This window comes from Cucurbita pepo, chromosome 2, assembly GCF_057944985.1.
Source record: "Cucurbita pepo subsp. pepo isolate OVF chromosome 2, ASM5794498v1, whole genome shotgun sequence".
Taxonomy (NCBI): domain Eukaryota; kingdom Viridiplantae; phylum Streptophyta; class Magnoliopsida; order Cucurbitales; family Cucurbitaceae; genus Cucurbita; species Cucurbita pepo.
This window is the reverse complement of record NC_141799.1, coordinates 11,952,625-11,975,006: the sequence shown is the minus strand read 5'-3', so window position 1 is coordinate 11,975,006 and position 22,382 is coordinate 11,952,625. Positions and strand designations below refer to the sequence as shown.

General features: G+C 35.9%; 3 protein-coding genes and 1 non-coding gene across 4 annotated transcripts; 2 read left to right on the top strand and 2 right to left on the bottom strand.

Annotated features, from left to right (window-relative positions):
• Positions 1-663: 663 nt before the first annotated feature.
• Positions 664-5,015, bottom strand: LOC111789244 (NAP1-related protein 2). The gene is made up of 10 exons (XM_023669956.2): positions 4,770-5,015; positions 4,020-4,142; positions 3,873-3,923; positions 3,627-3,698; positions 3,346-3,459; positions 3,199-3,260; positions 1,819-1,876; positions 1,517-1,573; positions 1,357-1,401; positions 664-1,097 (listed from the first exon to the last, which is right to left on the bottom strand). The coding sequence occupies exons 1-10, from the start codon at positions 4,908-4,910 to the stop codon at positions 1,014-1,016; spliced, it is 807 nt and encodes a 268-aa protein (XP_023525724.1). The 5' UTR covers positions 4,911-5,015; the 3' UTR covers positions 664-1,013.
• A 3,693-nt stretch (positions 5,016-8,708) lies between these two features.
• LOC111785290 (protein PHYTOCHROME KINASE SUBSTRATE 1) lies at positions 8,709-12,793 on the bottom strand. Its single transcript, XM_023665700.2, has one exon. It carries the CDS (start codon positions 10,133-10,135, stop codon positions 8,921-8,923), a length of 1,215 nt encoding a protein of 404 aa, XP_023521468.2. The 5' UTR covers positions 10,136-12,793; the 3' UTR covers positions 8,709-8,920.
• Positions 12,794-12,962: 169 nt separating this feature from the next.
• On the top strand, positions 12,963-13,043 carry TRNAL-CAG (transfer RNA leucine (anticodon CAG)). The gene has a single exon. It is a non-coding gene; the product is annotated as a tRNA-Leu (tRNA).
• Positions 13,044-13,841: 798 nt separating this feature from the next.
• LOC111788968 (alpha/beta-Hydrolases superfamily protein) lies at positions 13,842-17,652 on the top strand. Its single transcript, XM_023669570.2, has 4 exons — positions 13,842-14,203; positions 14,532-14,847; positions 15,603-15,762; positions 17,000-17,652. Exons 1-4 carry the CDS (start codon positions 14,024-14,026, stop codon positions 17,466-17,468), a joined length of 1,125 nt encoding a protein of 374 aa, XP_023525338.1. The 5' UTR covers positions 13,842-14,023; the 3' UTR covers positions 17,469-17,652.
• The last annotated feature ends 4,730 nt before the right edge of the window (positions 17,653-22,382 follow it).

Below are 22,382 nucleotides of genomic sequence, written 5' to 3'. Positions count from 1 at the left end.
CAAATACATTTATGTCAATCATCATTGAATCACGCTCGTAGCGTGGACAACACAATCTTTTAGCCTAGTAACATGTTAAAACATGCAAATTGAAACTTCAGCAAAACGAAGCGTGAAAAAGTGTGGTCGGGACATATAATATCATTGTCTAACATGTCATTTTTTGAGTTTATGATGCGACAAAAATTGGGAAAAAAATGTAATCTAAGATAAACACAGCTGAATCAAACGTGCAAAGTACTGCAGAGCTTTGCATGTCTCTCAGAAAGGAAAAGCGATGTCTATACAAGTGTAAGGTGGTCATCATTTCCCAGAAGTGTCGGTTACAGCTCGTCCTCATCCATTTAGTCTAATGAAGTATTTTTTTGGTTTGTTCTTTTATATGGTAACTTCACCTTGGAATGAATGACACTCGTGTCTGGCTCTGCAGGACCCACCCTTCACAGAAAACATGAAACAACACCAATTTGATCATTCATATTGCATAAAAATGTGTAATTGTATCTCGAAGAAATCCAAATTTTGGGGATGAAGGAATGGAATGTATCAAATTTTGTGTTGGAAGAGTCAAGACCTGATATTGTTGAACTCCACCGAATGAATAGCAGCCATGGCAACAACAGAACCAAGGTGTCACCAAGTGGAGGTTTTGAGAGGATGAGGAAAACCAGAATGAATACATATGCATTAAGAAGGAATCCAAATAACTTTACACACCATTACTCCAATGTTAGCATTAGAACAAAACATAAGATTGAAACCATAATATTCTCAACAATCTATATATTAGAGAGAGTAATTTAGGCAACAAGAAGAAGAAGAAGAAGAAAACGAAAGGGCTCTTAGGGAGAAAGTAGAGTCGCGTTGAAATGCCTGACCAACTGAACTCACAGACCCACCGGAAGAAGGCTACCACAAGAAACGATCAACATTCTCCTTTTACCAACCACTTCATACTTGAGCAACTATTACAGAAATGAGCCATTTGGAGAGATGTAAACTTCACTAGTTGTCTAGTCATCATCTTCATCATCACCTGCCTCATTGTCGTCGTCTTGGTCGTCATCGTCCTCATCAGAGTCATCATCTTCCTTTCCCTGCTAACATGAACAAATTAGGTAAGGAGGTAAATAGAAAATGGTGATCAGCTCACTTGGAAAGTCGAACTCAATTAGCAACAAGTAACTCAACCCCACAATCCCAAGACCATGTTATTTCCACTCTCCACGGAAATATCAACAATGAGCAACAAAGTCATCATCAAAGAAGCAATGGAGAAACAGACGCACAAAAGATTACAGAACAGCCATGAGTGAACTATATATACGATAACAATCAAAAACAATTTTTCTTCACCTCTTCATTAGATTCTTCTTCTTCCAATTCGTCTTCATCAGCCTCCTGTATCACAGTACAATAACTGTTAAAGAAAATAGTCATGCAGCAAACATCAATCAAAAACAATTTCAGCTTGTGTGATGAGAAGAGGGAAACCTAGAAGTAGAAATAAACATACATTATTGAAGTAGGATAAAGGGTTAGGCCATAAGTCCTCCTTGATGATTTCTGCAACCTGCAACCGAAAGAGAATTTTAAAACATAGCTTTTATTTTAAAGTGAAAGGGCAATAATCGTAGAGATTATACTTCTCCTCATTTTTTAATATGGAAAGATTTGTGTGTGCGTGTGTGTCTTGGTGAGATATGTAATCTAACGCCATGAGCTGCTGCCCTGCTCCGAGTGATGCAAACATCATATTCAAATAAACAACTTTTTGTAGGGGTGATCTGAAGATTATGCAATATATTCTCATCTTACCTCATCATGAAAGTCGTCAATATCTTTCTGTTCTGTATCACTAAACCAGCTAAAAAAGCTGCATCCAAAACAGGAATAAGTGTATTACCAGTGAGATCATGGAAAATAAATAAATATATATACATTCAGGCATATTCCTCATTCTTCCACAGGAGTACGCCACTTGCTAATACATTATTTGATAGTAAATTACAGCTGAGTCTACGACGACATCAGACTAATACACGACCTTTTCCTTCCATTTTGAAACTTTTCAATACAAATTACTTTAAAATAAAAAATCCTTTTAACAAAAGAAGAAAAAAAGTAATTCCATCTCAAATTCTCCAGATCTACAAACCCAATATGCGTGGTAGTAAATCTAAACTTCAGTTCTCAGAAAATAAGAGAAGAGAAGTATAACAGTGTCCAAATTAAACACTAATCTAGAACTAATCAATCATTCAAACTGATGAATTATCATCCAACAGAAGGGTTTTTCCCCCCATCATGGATGTTTCTGAATGTATCAAGATCTTGCAGAATAAAAATGAGAATCAAATGCATGTTCTTAGTCTTAATAATTGCATTTGAGACCTTAGCCTTAAGGCAATCTTAGAACTGTGGTACTAGAATAAGTCTCGAGGCATACACTTAATAAACCACCCCATTTTTTTAGCTTATATCTCTGTGGCTATATTCCTATTTATTATCAACTCAAATACAAATCTCTAGATCTCTGAGGAAACTGAAATCAGGTAAAAAGATAATTGGAAAGGGAAAGAAAGAAGAGAAGATGAGATAAAATAGCAAGCCACCCAAATTATTACTACAACATACACTTTCTTCCACCCACTCTTTTCCTTTTAATGCTCTATCAGTTATTTTCCCCATCTCCCGGAGATTTGGACTTCAGTTTTCAGTTATCTCCTCTGTAAGAAACTTAGCAACTTTTTTTCCTTTCTTTCCATTCCCTCTCAAGTTTTTTTGAACATTTTTTTCCAGTAAATCTTCTATCATCTCTTGTGTTCTTGATGCTGGATTTTATCTTAACCGTTCTTTCATTTAGTTCTATGCTCTACATATTCTCAAAAGTTTATATGCTATCTGAAGTGTTAAATTATGTTTATAAAATGCTAGAATCTGTTCTCTATAATGCAATTCAGCCTAGTGAATATAGAGAACAGATTTCTAGCATATAGAAATAAAATGCCTCATTGGAATCAAGTATTACAATAGTTTTGACTCAAATAGCTAATCCGGATTTTGGATGACAGCTGTATAACAAATGAACCAGCAAAAATTAGATGGTACAGTAACGGCTTTCACAAATAACCATAAAATATACAATATATATATATATTTATGTTGATCATTGATAAACAGGTTTTAACAACCAACCTTTCCTCAGCTTGGGGCCGTTTGTTCCCTTTTTTCTCATGATTAAATCCATTAGGTAAGCCCTTCAGATATATAGAGTACAATAAACAATTAGTGAAAATATTAGACTAATTAATACAAGTACTAATCCGAGAAAACAACTCTCACCATTCCCTCTTTCCATTTTATTGATGTAGCATTAATTTTTCTTGTTCCTTCATCAAGAAAGGTGAAGGCCTTCGTCAGCTTTGTATCTTCAAAATAAGGGTTGGTGTTGAAGTTCTGTAGAATCAAAGAAATAAAACAAATACTCCTGAAGGTGTTCATTGGTTGAAAAAATTGGCATAGAATGTAAGGAACAAAAAGACAAAAAATAACAATAAAAGACAAAAGAGAAATGGAGAAAAATGACTGTAAGGGTGCAAGATAGAGGAATAATTCGAACTCACAAAGGTAATTGAGTAACCCGATTTGACATCTTTAAAATCTTCGACTTCCAGGGAGGTGAGATGTTTGAATATCTATCACAAGATGTAACACAGTGAACGACATTTAATGGACATTTAGACACTCACAATATCATAACCAAATTGTGAGAGTTCAAAATTAGTTTCACTATTATAATTGAGAATTTTACTTGCAATTTCATTTACAATTTTGAAAACAAATTAACGGAAAAAAGAGAGAAACCATACCTTCTGGTCCTCTTCAGTTAAAAGTTCACAAAGAGCGGGATGACTCAAGAACTGCATGTTGAGGAAGAAACAGTTATGGAACTCTTCAGAATGACAACAAGCTCATAATCAATTCAAAAATGACAAGTTTAAGAGGATATCACTAACAGCTGTTAGCCAGAAGTCAGGAATTGATTTGATGATCTCATTTCGCTTGTCATAGACAGGCTTTCGTATCTCATTGTACTTCTGCTCCACTTCCAAGACTTTATCACTGGCCTCCTCATTGATCTTGAAGATCAAACCAAATAAACACCATGATTATAAAATAGAACTTATGTCACCCTATCAGCAAGATACCATCTTGCCCCAGTATTTAGGGGCACGTACATGTATAGAAATAACAGAAACACCCAACCATAAGTTACAACCCAAACTTCATAGCTGTTGGGTTGCAGGAACAATGAACTCGCAGGGTGTAATCAAGATGAACATTAACGTAATTCATTTTATCCGGGTATCAATGAGAGCGAATTGAACGCCACTCGTCCTCAATGGGCTTAAGAACGAACAATCAGATTTCCCAAGAGCAGATGAAAGCAATTGAACGCCAGCATTGACATTCTCAAACAAATCCATGAAAAAAGCCTCAAGCTTTGGGCAACAATTGTCATAAAATAGAAGAAATGGCCCCGTAAAAGAAAATTCGAAAGCATCCAATAGAGTTAATGTAAACCCAAACCCATCCACCACAATTGCCACAACAAAACACAAAACATAGATCAGAAACTAGCGATTATCGCTTCGCATCATTGTCCTCCAGGTAAACGCCAAACACAGGGTACGCAAGAACCAAAAAAACGATACCAGAAAGAATGATACAGTGAAAGCGCAAATAAGCATTGAATCAACCAATACCTTCTCGAGCTCGTCTTGAATTTCCTGCAACTTCTCGATAGAGATGACGAGTTTCTCATCGATAACCTCGGAATTGTCGTCTTCGGGCTTGTCAGAGTGCTTAGCCTTCTTGCCCTTATCAGCAACCATGTTGTTCGGCATGGGGAAGAGCTGCTAAAACCCAGAAAGAGGTGTATCTAAAACCCTACCGGTCCTGGTGCTCTCTTTCGTTGGGGACTCGGAGATTATTGTCAATGACACAGAGCACACAAGTTAGGGTTTTGGGAGTTTAAATCTGCTCCGATTACAGAATCTCGGGTCTAGTACTTCACCCAATCATCTTTCGCCACGTAATCATATGTACCCACTAAATCAACGAACTTCTGTTGACCGATGCTCCTCAATTCCCTCTAAGTCTTTTTCTTAATTCATTTTTTTTTTCTTTTAACGAGATTGACAATTATGAATTTCAAAACTATTTTTGGTTTAATTTAATCGGATAATAATATTATATTTGAGTAATTTATTTATTTTTTGTTATTATCTAAAAAAATATATTATAAACTTTCAATAATTTTCCTTAATTGATTAGATAATTTTTAGTAAGTCAAACTGTGTTATTAACTTTTAGTTTTTTTTATTCATTGAATATTTATCGATCCATCCTAACAATTATTCTTATATAAATTAATTTAATAAAATTATATAAAATTTTACTGGTAAATATGTGTTTCACAAATTGAATAATTAATTATATATGTTATATTAAAAAAAATCAAATATAATTAATTTATCTCACTCCTCCCAACATAAAACAGAAGTATTTTAATAACATTTATCTTCTCTATTCCCAACATCTCTCCTTTTTAGAATTTCCAAAATTGATGGATAAATTAATTTTTATTAAATACAATAAATAATAAATAAATAAATAAAACTATAAGTAAAACATTTGGGAAAAGGATCCATAAATAATATATATATATATATATATATATATTAAAATAAACTAGAAAACGAATTGAAAAATAATAAGGTAAACTGAGAAAAAGAAAGTAATTTCAAATTATTAGAATACATGTCGCATTAAAGAATAATAAAACGTGGTTTCTTTAATATATTTTATGATTTTTATTTACTTTAAAATTATATTTACATCATAGCTAATTATAATCGTAAAATAGGAAAGTTACCGCTCTAAAAATGTCTCAGGGAAGGTAAGAGTGACTAAATTTCTTTGACATTCCATTTTTTATAAAATTTGAGATTGAAAGGGGAGAACACGTCTTATGTTCTTCTTAAGCCCATGACTTTTTGAAGAACCCAACTTGACATAGATCAAGGCATCTCAATTATCGAGTATGAACTTGATATATTTGAAGACTTTTTATTTAATTTTCGATTGCATTACACCGTGACTAGTTATAAGCCTAAAATATAAATGTTACTAACTCTTGAATCGTTTTTTAAAAGGTCAAGACTCACATTTTGAGACTATATAAAGTCATGTATGTTATTATTGAAATGTAGACAAGGAGACATGAAAAGAGCATTTGTACTCTCTTTTCATAAATGACTAAGTTTCTTTGCAATTCTATGTAATTTATGTTGCAGGCTTAGAATCGTTCAAGCTTTAACTCGATGAATCTTCCTTGAAGAATGATTTGAATCTCAAACAAGTATTCTTACTTTAATATTCGATGAACAAGTTAATTCAAATTTTACTTTCATTTGAAGTGATTTCTTATCGTTTTGAGATTATTCTTTGATATATTTAGATCTAAAGGTCTTATTATTCAATAAGGTTGTTAAGATCAGCTTCTGAAGAACTACAATCATTTGGAATGACGGAAATGCCTATTTGAATGCCTATTTGAAACTTGAGCAGCATTGATTGATTGAGACGTACTCAAAGATAGCTCTTTATTCCTTTTCCTTCCAACTACACAAATAATTGTATTGATTGGGATATAATTTTAGAAATGGAAGGGGAAAGGGAGGTAGAGGCTTTATCAATCTTTCATTCTAAGTGGTTCAAATGAAGCTAGTATTCACTATCTACATGCCTTTTAGCTTATATCAATCCACCCTCCAATTTGGTCCCCTCAATAACATTCCTTCCATATTGGACCATGCCCTCAAGTTTATTATTGAGCCACAAGAGGCTCAAATGTTCTCTTTTTCTTTTCAATTCAAATTAATTTAATGCTCTCTCTCTCTCTTTCATGTGCATTTATAACTTATTTTACCTACTTCTTTGTATTTCTTCTTTGTCACATCATGCACATGGCCTTATAAACTCTCATTTCCCTGTAATGGCTATGCAGATGAACTTAGAAGTTATGTGAGTTCTGCTTGGTTGGCAAGTGTGTTAGCATCCAATCAGGTAAATTTCACAGTAACTTGCTCCTTTAGTGGCAAACATTACATATTCTCTTTCCACCAATCCCAAGTTCCTAGTTTTGTTTCAGTAAGTGCTGTCATTCATCCATAAACAATATACTTCTGCAATAGCTTTCCCCACTAATCCTCCTTTTCATCACAACCCCCTTCTCAAAACGCCTCTTCTTTTTTACTTTCACCTCCCTTATGTCACAATCACTGCTTTTTCCTCATCAAAGTTGGGTGGATACCCTTCCTCATTGATTGAATTTCACGTAAATGTAAATTGGAGAATGGGTGTAGGGGAGGTCCAAAAGGGAAAGTCCAAAGAAGACACTATCTGTTAACAGTGGGCTTCGGTTGTTACAAATGGTATCAGAGGCAAACATCGGGCGATGTGCCAACGAGGAGGCTGAGCCCCGAAAGGAGGTGGACACGAGGCGGTGTACCAGTGAGAAGGCTGAGCCCTTGTAGGGAGTGGACACGAGGCGGTGTGTCAGTGAGGAGGCTGAGCCCTGAAGGGGGATGGACACGAGGCGGTGTACCAGTGAGAAGGCTGAGCCCTTGTAGGGAGTAGACGCGAGGCAGTGTGCCAGTGAATAGGCTGAGCCCTAAATGGGGTGGACACGAGGCGGTGTGTCAGCAAGGACGCTGGACCCCAAAGGGGGTGGATTGAGAGGTCCCACATTGATCGGAGAGAGGAACAAGTGTCAACAAGGACACTGGATCTTGAATGGGGTGAATTGTAAGATTCCATAGTGGTTGGGAAATAGAACGAAACATTCTTTATAAAGGTGTGGAAACTTCCCTGAACAGACGTGTTTTAAAAACTTTGAGAGAAAGCTAGAAAGGAAAATCCCAAAGAGAACAATATCTACTAGCGGTTTTGAGAGAAAGCTAGAAAGAAAAATCCCAAAGAAAACAATATCTACCAGCGGTGTTGTTTACGGATTTGCCAGAATCTGGTGGATGCAGAGTTTACTACATTTCCAACCCAGTTTCTGTGCAATGAAAGGGAAGGAAAAGACCTATGGGATCCACCATAGCAGTGAGATGGTTGCAGAATTTAATGCTGCCGACCCAACTTGTTCCACCCTATATTTTTTTTCCCTGTTCCATCACTTAATCAGCTGAAAGTTTCCACTACTCATTCAAACTTTCTTACCCTCCAAACGCAAGTATAAACTTGTTTTTCCTTAAATTTTGATGTTACAAGACACGAGGATCTTGTCCCTAAACACTATACTTGTCACTTACACAAGATCTTAATACTTTTCCTAATTGGGATTCTTCATTTATTCAAGAACATGCGAGAGTTTTAAGATTAATCAACAACTCAACAGTTCTGATCCACTTGGACATAAAGTCTGAACCAGATTTACTGGTGCAAATATATTTTAATAGCCAAATCATACAGACATAACAATTCAGTCCTGTCGGATGTCTATATAAAGCTTGGTGACACATATCTTGCAGCCATAGGCAGCAGTTAGGGACATAATTTCAACGATGTGCGCTTTGTTAGGCACGCATTACTTGTAGGGCCTTCACTTTTCTCTTTCTTTTATGGACAAATAATGAAGCTATATGGCCAACTTAAAAGGCTATGGTTGTATTTGAAAAGCATCTCTCAGTTTAGAACTAAAAAACCAAACATGGAAGAACAAAATGTGCTTATCAGTACAGGTGTTTAATGGAAACTTCATTATTTGATGCACATTTAGAGACATAATAATGCTATTTAACATAACTTTGATAGGGAAATCATAAGCTTTCATATTAATCTCAGCTCAACCTGTTGCTTTAAGCTTCTCGATGTTTCTGTATGTAGTTTGAGCTATACTGACAGACTTGTCACTTTTACATCCTAACAGTCCACCAGGGTGACCTTTTTGCAAATCCTTGACTATTGTGGTTTTAGGCTTATTAGCTGTGGCTTCCTTTCCATCATAGTCTGCAACAGATGAGAAATCAGCTGCACTGGCAGTGACTGCACTCCATTCAATGCTAGCTTCACTTGGCTCATAAGCTGTCATGGAGCTTGATATAAGATCTGAAGTTTGCCTTGTGAATGACCTTCCATGGGTTCCAGATATGTTTTCGATCTCGAACAGATCGGAACTTGCATCGCTTCCGGTATCTTCAGTCATTTGATCAGTTCTTGGAGCAGTTTGAGTGGCCTTAGCTTTTGGGATGGCATCCCATTTTAGAACAGACAGCTTCCTCTCTCGATTCTTAGCCATTAACTCTTTCTTATCCAACTTGTTTGAGCCAAATACTTCAATGGATTTTCTTGGATCTTCATCTTTCATTTTTGCAAAAGTTTGTAACTGAGAGCTTGAAATTGGAAACACCATCTCTTCTTCTTTGGTTGAGCCACCAGAAATTGAACTTTTTGGTCTGTGTTTCACCAAAGTAGCTGCTTGAAACTTCTTTCTTCCATCCATGATGACATGAATTTGTTCATTTCTTGAAGCTTGCGAACCTTTTTGCTCATACAAATTCCTCTGAACAAGGATAGATTTTTTATCAGCACAAGACCTGTTGCAGCTAAGGTTGACCAACAGACTTCTTCCTTTGGTCTTATTTTGGATGTTCTGAGATGAATTCCTCAAGAAACTTGGAAATAAAGCAGCTTGACTGTTCCAACTTGATTCAGAACTCACACTTGGAGTTCCTGATCTACTCTTTTGTCTCCTATACTGCACATCAGCTCGTTGTTCTTTCTTCTTTGCCTGGTTGCCACCACAATTCTCAACAGCTCTTGCTTTGTCATCTTCCGGTTTCATGCCATAGTACCTTTCAGCTCTGAATACTCCAATCTCCGCTTCTGCACTGGCTGTCTTTTTAACACATAGAGCCTTCTGATTTGAACAGACAGCAGATGGAAGCTGCGGCTGTTCAAACTTCACAGGAGGATTCTTCTCTACAAATTTGTCTTCATTTGGTGCAAGATATGAAGAGATCAAAACATTGGCAAGATGGGTTTTGCACTCACCTTCCATAGTTCACAGAAAAACAGAAAAATATAGAGACTTGAAGGATTTAATGGGTCAAGGAGTTGAAAAAACACAGTCTGTGGCCAAGAGAGAGCAGAGAATGAAGAAGAAACGAACAAGAAACAAGTACAGAATGGACAAAGACCAGCGTAGATGATGTAGAGGAGTTATTGGAAAATTTCAAAGCAAAAACTAGCTAAGAAAGAAAGAAACTGATAAAGGCAAAGAAAGTTGCAAATAGCGTGGCTAGTTGTAAACCAGTTCCATCTTAAGTAGGCTTCAAAAAAACTGAAGGGTCCTACTTGGATGAGTTAAGATTAGCAACTTGATTTGACATTTATCAACACAGATTAATCATTAGTTAGAGAGTAGATATGGTTCTGTAAACTAAAAGATTTCTTCAACTGTTTCAGATGAGTTTTGATGAACAGAACCACTATTGTGCATGTTGACAGTGCTCGAATTATGTGTTTACCAATTTGGCAATGACAAGGGAGTAAAATGATACTCTCCTCTCTACAAACGCCTTAAGTAACCCTGCAAACAAACTCTCACAAAAATATAATTATCGGGTTTCTAACGATCCATGTCCATAATTTGGATCAAGATTCGAAATCTGAATTTGGCACCTGATGGCTCCGACATTTTCCTATGACATGATCACGTTATCTACTTGCTTCTTAAGAGTGAAGATTAGCCCTACAAACCAGCAAGAGTCCTTCCAGCATATTTTGTCATCACTCACGTATATCTGGAAAAATTTCTAAGAGATCACCTAACATAGAATTGATCTAAGTAATACACACTTAACCATGGAGTTTCTATGATTGAGTTACCGAAAAGGAAGGTGCGCCTTGTTGATATAGGAAGAAATGTTTTTTTAATCATTTTATCATCGAGATCTCTCTTATTTAGATCTGAGCTCAGTTCATTCATGTACCTCTCCTCTACTTGAGAGTCATAAAATTACATCATTAGCTCCTTCTTTCTCCCATCTCTTTCGTGTATAGACGTCGGTGATTTGGGGTCGGGGTCTATCACTGCCCGCCCCAAGAAGCCACCTTGTCCTCGCCGTGGAAGTCAGGGAAATTTTTCCTCAATCATGGAACTCAACTCCAACGTAGCATCAGATGTTGTATGTCCTTCCCAATGGATTAACACCTCCAAAACCGAAGCATTTGAAGACGAGTGACGCACTCCTAATACTCCCAAAGGTAGTAGCTGGACCGTCAAGTCAAGGCCCAAATTAGGAGGAACTGAATATTGAGGGAAATTACTAATAGCTACCTTTTGAAGTTGAGAAACATGAAATACTGGATGAACTTGGACAGCAGCTGGAAGTGCCAATTTGTAAGCTATGGCCCCACACTTTGCACAGCCTGATAGGGACCAATAAACCATGTGGCGAGCTTGGGATGACAACGCTTCGACAAAGATATTTGGCGTTATGGACAGAGTTTAATATAAATCCAATCATTAATATCTAACTTATACTGTTGTGCGCGTTGTAAAAACATCTTAAGCTCCTCCGCCAACATTAAATCTCTATCCTGGGAGCTGAGTATCCACTGCTGTCCCCACAGATGAATCATGGTTATATGGCAGAACTTTGGGTGGGGTCGGCCATAAACCACCTCAAAAAGGTGCCAACTTTGTTGAATATGATACCAGGTGTTGTAATTGAATTCAGCCCATGGAACCCACTTTGCCCACTGTCCCGGAGTTGCCATTGCAACACACGTAAATAACTTTCCAACCCATTGATATGGAGCTAAGGACAGATATTTGGCTGCTGCCTCACCCAACATTCAAACCTCAAAAAGAACTTGCGGAGAGTGGGATTTGAACCACGCCCTTTCGGACCAGAACCTTAATCTGGCGCCTTAGACCAACTCGGCCATCTCCACTTCGTCGTTTGCCATATAATAACAGTCCTGCAGCTGAACAACAATCATAACAGTCCTGCTGCAGCTGCCAGTGATGCAAGCCAAGCTTTCCTGCACTAATTCAGGGGGGAAAACCCAAAACCACCCAAGGAGGATTACAAGAACGGATCTCCAATAATGAGCTAAAGAAGAGAGACTATAATCTTTAAAAGGAGATGAACAATTACACCAATAAAAGTGCAAATGTGCTGAAACCATATGGGTGGGCAGATCACGAAACAGCAAAAATGCTTCTCAATGCTGAAACCAATGAAGGGCATGCAATATGATCTTTATGGGGCAATCTTTCAAACAACCTCCTATCCAATTCCAGGTTGCCATATATCGAGTAGCTAAAAAACCCATGAATTTCTCTGCCTATTTTGAATGGAATGAAGAGAACAGAACAGGACTGCAGTTCAAAGTCATATGATCAGGTGCATATTTGAAACAACATTTCTATAAATAACTAAATGATCATTGTTGTGCACAAAACCAGATATGATGGCAGCCCAGGAGAGCAGATTGCGAATGGGCATCCATCCATATCTCCACACTTGGCGTACAAATCAATAAGGGGTGTCTCTACAAGAACATCCTCTCCAGTCGCCGCCACATTCAATCACTCTTTCCCAAACTCAAGATCTTCAAGTGCAGCACACGCAGTTAGAACACTAGAAAATGTGAAACTGTTGGGCACCAAAAACCCACCACGCATTGTATTGGAAACATCCAAGGCCATGAAATTCTCCCTATTTCTTTCGCTCTTTTTCTTCATTGAATAAATTATGATTTCACCTTCACAAGAATCAACTTGTTTACATCTCGTATATCACTTCAGCTTTTGAAATGTTAAATTAAATATATGAGTAAATAAATTTTACACATGTTGAACATGTAACAACAAAGTCAAGATGGCCGAGTTGGTCTAAGGCGCCAGTTTCAGGTACTGGTCCGAAAGGGCATGGGTTCGAATCCCATTCTTGACATTTCTTTTTCTATTTTATGTTTACAGTTTTCCAAGTTCCTGTCCGAAAGGGCATGGGTTCGAATCCCATTCTTGACATTTCTTTTTCTATTTTATGTTTACAGTTTTCCAAGTTCCTGTACTCTTCCATGGAAAAAAACCCATTTGTGAATCATCTTTACTTTATGAATTTATAATATTTTTAGTTGTAGCATTCCGCTACAACGGTTGGATTCATAAACATATTTGATTATGTCATTTCGCTACAACAATTGAGTATCAAAACACTAAAGATGGTGGCATTTTGATACAACAAGTGGTATTAGAACGCTAGGTTTATGGTATTTCAGCACAACAATTAAGTATCATAACATTTTTTTTTATTGTGGCATTTGGGTCAGTAAAAGAGAAAGGCATTAAAAAAATGAGAAAGAAGCTGAAAGTTGTCGAAGAAGAAGGCTTGAAAGGTCTATTAGGAGAGTACACTCCATTTGTGAACGGACACGAAGTTGAATATGCTAGCAATGCGCTAGCCCTTAAACAGGTGGATTGTGAAATCTCCCATCGATCGGAAATGGAACATTTCTTATCAAGGTGTGGAAAGTGGAAACTTCTCTCGAGTATAAGTGTTTAAAATCGTGAGACGGGTAACAATGGAATTGACAAATTAAAAACTTTTTTTTTTGAACTTATTTTCAAATCCGTAAAATGAAAAAAATAAAATAAAATTAGAGGGGGTGAGATTTTGGTGAATTAAATATAATAATCCAAAAAAGAAAAGAAAATAAATTATTTGAGTGTTGTAATGGACATGGACTTGATATTTTAGGAACAGGAGGAGGTAGGTAATCGTGGCAGTGCCACCGTCGCCCTTATTGACCTTAGCGCTTGGCGGCCTCCTTGTATCAACCAAGCCTGCAAATCTCAAATCGCCATTTTCATTCTAAACCGCGCAAAACCCACTTCCAATTCCACCTGCTCTTCACCTCTTTAACTATTGCCATGGCTTTCTCTGCAAAATTGCACCCCTTCTCATCGCCATCCCTCATTTTTTCCTCCAAATCCCGCCGACCCCTTTCTCCAAATAATGCTCTCTTTCTAAAACCCCTTACAATTAGAGCTTCGACCACTCTGGATTACTCCAAATCCTCCTCAGAGGCGACACGCTCGACCCCATTAAAGGTACATGATCACACTCGGCTGACCATGTATTCTAATATTGAATTGATTGTGTTTCGAAATGCTTTCCTTTTTCTTTTTTCATCCAATCTTTTTGGGAGTACCGTTAGAGTAGAATTTCCAATGATTATGGACCTCTTGTTGCTGGATTTGTTAAAATGAGTATTGATTCATTCCGTTGCGTGGTAATTGGTGACCAATTCTATAGGACCTTGTTGCTTATGGGACTTGATTTGTTTGTTTCCATTTTCTCTTCTTATCATTAGTTATAAACTGTGAATTTAGTATGTGTGTTGGTCTGAATCTCATACAACACTTCATTCTAGCTCAGGCTAGTAACTGGCAGTGGAAATTCAAAGACAATCTTATAAACATCTATTATGAGGAACATGAAAGCCAGAGTGCTGATCCACCTAAAGATATTCTCATGATACCCACGATTTCTGATGTTAGCACTGTGGAGGAATGGAGAATAGTGGCAAGAGAACTTGTACAAAAGGATAGTAAAGTCAATTGGCGTGCCACGATCGTTGATTGGCCTGGTCTAGGTTTCTCTGATAGGCCAAAGATGGATTACAATGCTGATGTGATGGAGAAGTTCTTAGTGGACTTGATCAATGCTCCTGATGGTCCAGTAAGCAGCTCAAGTTAGTATTGCAGCCCTTATCTTGATGAGCTTCTATGATTATAAATTGAGAGAAGGAATAGATGCTTTAACCACTCAGCTTGCTTGTGTTTACAAATATTTCGGTTTTTAAGTGAATGCTTATATTTCTTAGTTCTTACCATCTCACTTTCCTGTGGCTAGCTTTGTCCAAAGTCTAAGCTATGTAATGGTTCTAAATTTATGGAAATAGAATACAAATTAAGCTAATGCTTGACTGCACAGGATACAGTTTATGGTACCTTCAAATATTAGTAAGAACGTATACTAATATTTTAATAGCCTTCAAATGTACTTGTTCCGAACTGTTTAGAATTTCCCAGGCTTTATTGTTGGCTAACTGGCCGAGAGACACTCGAAAGATATTTAAAGGACATATGCAGCTCATTTGAATGACTGTTGAGTAATGTTGCGTTGAAACGCTTAGGTGTTCTAGCTGCTATGAACACAGAATTATTTAGTGTTCATGCTATAAAAAGCTTAATTTAGCTCAAGATTGTAGAACTAGATTTCCATCATCTTATCTGCATGTTATCTGCATCCCATCTTCTATAATATGCCTGTGTCTGGCCTCTTACAATAGCTTTTCTTCAGGTTGTTTTGATGCTGATTGCATTGCAAAACGATTATGTTCTTCCATTCTCTGTCTTTCCAAAACTTCACTTCCAACATGATTTTCAATTACAACTATATTTATTACTTATGTTGTTGCTAATAATCTTTGTACTACCAAAGCAGAAGATGATTTGGTGGTATTTGGAGGTGGCCATGCAGCTGCACTAACAATTCGTGCAGCAAATAGAGGTTTAGTGAAACCAAGGGGCATTGCCGCTGTTGCACCCACATGGGCTGGGCCACTTCCTATAGTATTCGGTCGGGATTCCAGCATGGAGTCGAGGTACTGGACCTATTATTTGTTCTATTAATTGAATTTATGATGCTGTATCTTGAATGCTCTTTAGAACTGGGAATTGAGGTGACAACACGATTGGTTCTCCTGCACCTTACAGACCCAGTAGTTCAAAACTTTGTCAAAAGGTGTAGAATGAAACCGAACAACGTGCCCTCTGAAAGCAGTAAAAGTAAATGACATTCACCAAATTACAAGATTAGCGGCCATTGTTTGAACATTTAAAAGTGTTAGATTCACCGTAACTATTACGATTCCGCTGCCACGATTATGTAGAGGCTAGAACAAGAGCTCGCTCTTGAAGTCAATCTTGCTTGGCTTTTTCCCTCCACTGCCACCATACCTATTTCCATCAGTTTGAGAACCATTCTAGTTGCAATCTCTGGGAATATGCCCTTTGTCTTACCACACTTAAAGCTAAGTGCCGCCACCACCTTAACCACCTCGGCTACTACTATCACCATATTAAACCCACATTTTCCACCCTCACCGTGCCTTCCTCTTCTATAATTCTACCATCTCCTTTTTCTCTTTTTCCTCTGTATCCACCACCGAAACCCCACCCCTGCTCCTGACTAGGCTGGGCCAGTGATGTCAACAGCCTTGGAAATTCTACCTTGATCTCAAACACTACATCCTTTCCAACCATGAATTCAGAACCATACCTCCCTTACTTGGTTAAGAGAAACGAAACCATACCTCTCATGGTCACTGAACCACTTCAACTTGCTACACACTATCTCACCCATTCTCTATCTCTCGTCAATCACCACCACACAACAGAAAAACATCTCAAAGAGGACAATATCTGTTAGCGGTGAGCTTGGACTCTTACAAATAGTATAAGAGCCAGACATCATGCAGTGTGCTAGCGAGGTCGCTGAGCCCTAAAGGGGGTGGACATCGGGTAGTGTGTCAGCGAGGACGCTGAGCCTCGAAGGGACACTGGGCGGTGTGCCAGCGAGGACGCTGAGCCCTTAAGGGGGGTGGATTGTGAGATCTCACATCGGTTGGAGAGGGAAACAAAGCATTCTTTATAAGGGTGTGGAAACTTCTCAGGATTATTTTGTTTTTCTTTTGTTTTTTTTTTTTTTACTTAGCTACTTGTGCTTGCTTGTGGTTTAATTAATATCTAAATAACGAAAACACCGTTTATTTGGTTGAGGAGACGTATGTCCTTATTAAGACTTGCTATTGGTTATGCTCATCACTTCCTGATCACCAGGTATGGATTTCTTAGAGGCACATTAAGGGCACCTGCTGTTGGTTGGATGATGTACAACATACTCGTCAGCAATGAAAAGGCAATTGAATCACAGTACAAATCTCACGTCTATGCCAACCCTGACAATGTTACTCCAGAAATCATTGAAAGTAGATATGCATTGACTAAAAGAGACGGTGCCCGTTACGTGCCTGCTGCTTTCTTGACGGGTCTTCTTGATCCCGTCAAATCCCGAGAAGAGTTTGTCGAACTGTTCTCAGGGTTGGACGAAAAGATGCCAGTTTTAGTTGTATCAACAGAAAAATCACCAAAGAGGTCCAAGGCAGAAATGGAAGCTCTACGAGGAGCCAAAGGGGTGAGCAAGTTTGTGGAGTTGCCAGGAGCCCTTCTGCCTCAAGAAGAGTATCCGACAGTAGTTGCAGAAGAACTCCATCAGTTCTTGAAGGAGAATTTTGAGGTTACAGATTGAAATGTATGTGTAAGTTGTTCCTTAATTTTGTCTAATAGTGTCGGTATCGCTAAAGAATCTCATTTCCATAGACTCAAGCTCTTCTCTTCTGCTGTTTAGCTAAGAGTGGTTTGATTATTTTGCATATCATTTAAACATATCATTAAATGATCATAATGTCATGTCACTTCCTATTTATTGGAAAGATTTAAATCTCCCACTCTATAAAATAATTAGATTTAGGTACTTAATTATTTTAAGTATCTTTTTAACTTTTTACCTAATTTAACCAGCTAATCTTTAGGTAATTAATGACATTTAATTGAAGATTATCACTTTAACTCATTGCCTTTTTTTCCCCTACTTCAAATATTCATGGAATATTATTTCCTCAATCATATAGTAACCCATTCATTATACTTTGGAGTATAATAGTTATTTAATATGATGCAAAGACAAGAGCTCATGAGTTCATACGGTTGTATGATGAAAGTCCCACATCAGCTACCACATCGGTTAATTTAGGGAATGATCATGCGTTTATAATCAAAGAATACTATCTCCATTGGTACGAGGCCTTTTGGGGAGCCCAAAGCAAAGCGAGTTTATGCTCAAAGTAGACAATGTCATACCATTGTAGAGAGTCGTGTTCATCTAACATGGTATCAGAGTCATGCCCTAAACTTAGTCGTGCCAATAGATTGGTAAATTCTCAAATGTCGAACAAAGGACTCAAAAAGAAAAATGAGTCGAGCCTTCCTCAAATGTCAAACAAAGGACTCAAAAAGAAAAAGGAGTATAGTAAAAAAATGACTAAGACTCCAAAAGAAAAAGGAGTCGAGCCTCGAGCCTCGATTAAGGGGAGGCGTACTTTGTTCGAGGGGAGGTGTTGGATGATGAAAGTCTCACATCTGCTAATTTAGGGAATGATCATGGGTTTATAATCAAAGAATACTCTCTCCAGGACACTCTCTCTATTGGTATGAGGCCTTTCGGGAAGCCAAAAGCAAAGTCATGAGAGCTTATGCTCAAAGTGGACGATATGATACTATTGTGGAGAGTTGTGTTCATCTAACAGATCAAGAGTTTACAATTCGAGAATAAATAGGTGAGACGATTGAGGTATAGGGATTGTTGGCTTGGAACTCGAGCAAGTCTCCCCTCATACACCGGGAAGGCTTCTAGCTTCTCCGCCTGAAGTGAGTCTTAATAATAAGGGTGAGCCTTCGCTCTATGGAGGTTAGAGGCGCAATTCAATTCTTTGAGTTGACCCTATATTTCTTTCTTTCTCTTTTTTGCGAAATTCGGTCGGAACACCGCCCCTTTCAAGCACCAGAACCTGCTCATACTCAGATAGCGTTGCTGACGGCAGCCGACACATACTTTTATACCAATACTTAAATAAAGAAATTTCTAAGAATATGAATGCAAATAATGACAAAGCATGACCATGTGATCCATAACTTACACCTCTTCCAAACATCGAACCATATTCAATCGAGTGACGACAACTAAGGGCCCTACCGATACCGAAATTCTACATGTCTAAAATATTGACTAATTCATTTGATTGAGAAATTTTTCAGTACTATAAGAATATGAATGCTTCCTTCGTTTTTCTGTCATGTTAATATAGTTTTAATAAATACGTGGAGTCCACCCGCATTTAAAAAATATTTATAAAGATGAAATTATTATGTGAATAAAAAAAAAAAAAAGAACGATACTCTCTAATACTAAAATATTTTTGGAAATTTTATTATCATTTTATTGAGATAATGTAGGGCCCATATAATTAATATATATATATCAACCAATCACAATTCAGAACCCTAACTCCTATTACATCAAGATTGTGACACCTCATCCTGTCTTAGTTATGGGCCTCATCTGGGCCCACCGTTTTCTCTTGTTTTGTGGGCTCCAACTTCACCTAACAGGCCCAATCTTTCTTCCTTACACATTTTCGGCCATTTTTCCATTTTTTTATTATATATATATTAGAATTACCTATTCAATTTTCCTACGTAACCTCTATATATCTTTTCCCCCATCTCTCATGAATTTTGAAAAAAAAAAATAAAATAAATAATTAATTAATTTTTTAATTTTCAATTCAAAATTCACGTTTTTTCTATAGAAAACATTCCTCAAATGTTGTTTATAATTTAATTAATTGAGAGAAATAAATTAATATCTTAGGGGTAGAAATAGTCAAACTTTTAATTAAATATGAGAAAATTAAATAATAATATACTTTTTATTTTAAGACAATTTTCGAAAATGTTAATTTTGGTCCTTATATTTATATGAAGAAGAAATTTGTATTTGCCAGCTGGAGTTTCTTATTCCATTTTTTAAATACGAAAGTCCAAGCCAGAGTGTTACCAGCCATACACGTGTACCTTCTGCGATGGGTCGAGATGGCGTGGAATTTCCTAGCTGTAGAGTGTTGACAAATGGGCGCATATCACCATAATTAATTCGTGTACGTGTCGCCATTTAAGTGGCCTCATAAAGGTGGGTGTGCAAACTCCAAGTATTTAAGTGCGTGATTATCTAAATAAATTTTTTATCCCACGTGGCACCTTCCTTATGACTTTGCTTGAGAAAACCCATCACTGTTCAGGATTCAGTACATCTGATATGAAATTATATTCCAGCTCATTACTACACGTGGCACCAGTGTCGAGGGTTCTCCCGTGGAGAGTAAAATCCCACAACATCGGGCCTTGTTTAAATGCAAATTAATTAACTCATTATTTATCTCATATCATAAATACAAATTGCATTTTATTTAAAAAATATCTTTAAATTTGTAAAAATTTCAATAATAACATTAAATTTTTTTTAAAAAAATTTAAAAACATATCCTTAAACTGTATATATATATATATATAAATTTTGGAACGATTAATATTTTATTTTAAATTTTTTAAAAAATTAAAAATACTTTTGCTATTAAGAAAAGTAATATAAAAATTTGAAGATAATTTAAAAGATATTTATAGATGGTTATAATTTTTTTAGTTTTGTTTTTATAAAGGTTAAAGGTGTTAACTGTTATGTGTATTTTTTAAACATATTACTAATTATAAGGATATTTTTGGAATTTTGAAAAAGTCGAAGGATAATAATGAAAAAGGTTCAAATTTATTTTTGAAATAATTTTGAAAATTTAGGACTATTTTTGACGCAACGTACTCACAATTTTCATCCATAATTGAATTTTTGGATTATATATATACATTTCAACTTTGACTATTCAATAATTATTTAATTTTTAAAGATGTTTTTTTAATTTTTTTTATTATATATTTTCTTAAAAATGGTATATTCTTTTAAAAAACAATATCTAAATTAAACTTCACACTTCTAAATAATAATTAAAAAAAAAAATAGAATCCAAGAAATTCATGTTTATTAATTTAATATTGGGTTTAGTAAAATTTAGAATTAAAAAGAATATAGATGGAATTATAGAATAAATGAAGGTTATAATAATAAAATAGAAAAATAAAGTGATAAGATATTAAGAAAATGAAAACGAAACGGAGCCGTTTGGATGGAAAAAGAAAGGTGTGCTAATAGTCAAACAAATGGAGGAAATCACAAATTTTGTCCACTTAAATGCAACCATATTCATATTGCATTTTATATTTCATTATTTTACACTTTTATTTCTCCACATATATATAATATTTTCTTAACTACCTAAATTTAAAATTCAAAAATCTATTACTATTAAATAATTTATTGAATGTTTTTTTTTTTTTAAATATTAGAGATCAAATAGATATAAATTTAAAAATTAACGTATGATTAAACCTTATAAGATAGTTGACCTTAAGAATAAGAGATTATATCATGATCTATACGAATTGAATTGAATTATTTTTAATGTAACCTACCGATAAGCGCCTACAATGTTGGAATTTGCAAAGCTAGAGGTCCTTTTAGAATCCTTGCAAAACGTTCACAAAGAAAGCTAACTTAACGGATTGATTCCAACTAAGAGCTGGTTAGAAGATGAATGACTCTTAGATCGAATTTGGAATCTATGATGGTCACTGTTACATAGCAAGACAATTCACTCCAGAATTAGCTTGATCAAAACTAATTCAATGAATCTGTTTAAACATCAAACCTAAAGCAAGATTTGAAAAAGAATAACACCAAAAAGGTATCAGGAAAACACAAAGGTTTTTTTTTTTCAAGATTTTTTTTTGTTCGATAAAACTGAGGCGGCCATGACCCAACAAAAAAAATGACATCCAGCAAACAGATTGGAGTTTTCCATTTTCTAAAATTTCAACCTAACCGGAATAAAAAATGTAATTCAACCCAACTTTTATAATTTTTGTTCACCACCAACACTTCCAAATTCTTTCATAATCAAAAATCAAATCCCTCTCCGAAATTTTAATGTATGTCCGGGCAAATATAGAAAAATATTTGAAAAGATCTCTAACCATTTTTAAATGCCAATAAATATTATATAAATCATATAAATTGATGGATCTCTAATCAATCACTTCATAATTACATAACATTACGAGAATATGATGTTATTTAATAGTTAATTAAACCTAATACAAACTACGACAAAAGAACACGTATCGGTAGCTTATATTTCAAGCCTATTTTTGATATATTAATCTGACAACAATTCAACTAGTTAAGATATATGTCATTGATAAATCTATTATACTATATGTTATTGAACTTGTAAAATAATAATAAAAAAAAAGGTTGAATATCTCAGTATAATTATTATGTTTATGAAGTTGAAACGTCTATCTCTCGTTTTAGTATTTATTAAGCTATAAAGAAAGACGTCAATTCAATTATCTCATGTAATGTCATTTACTTTCAAACTTAAATACTTCACCGAATTGATTGGGACAGATCTTACGCTGAAGTAAAATTATTAAA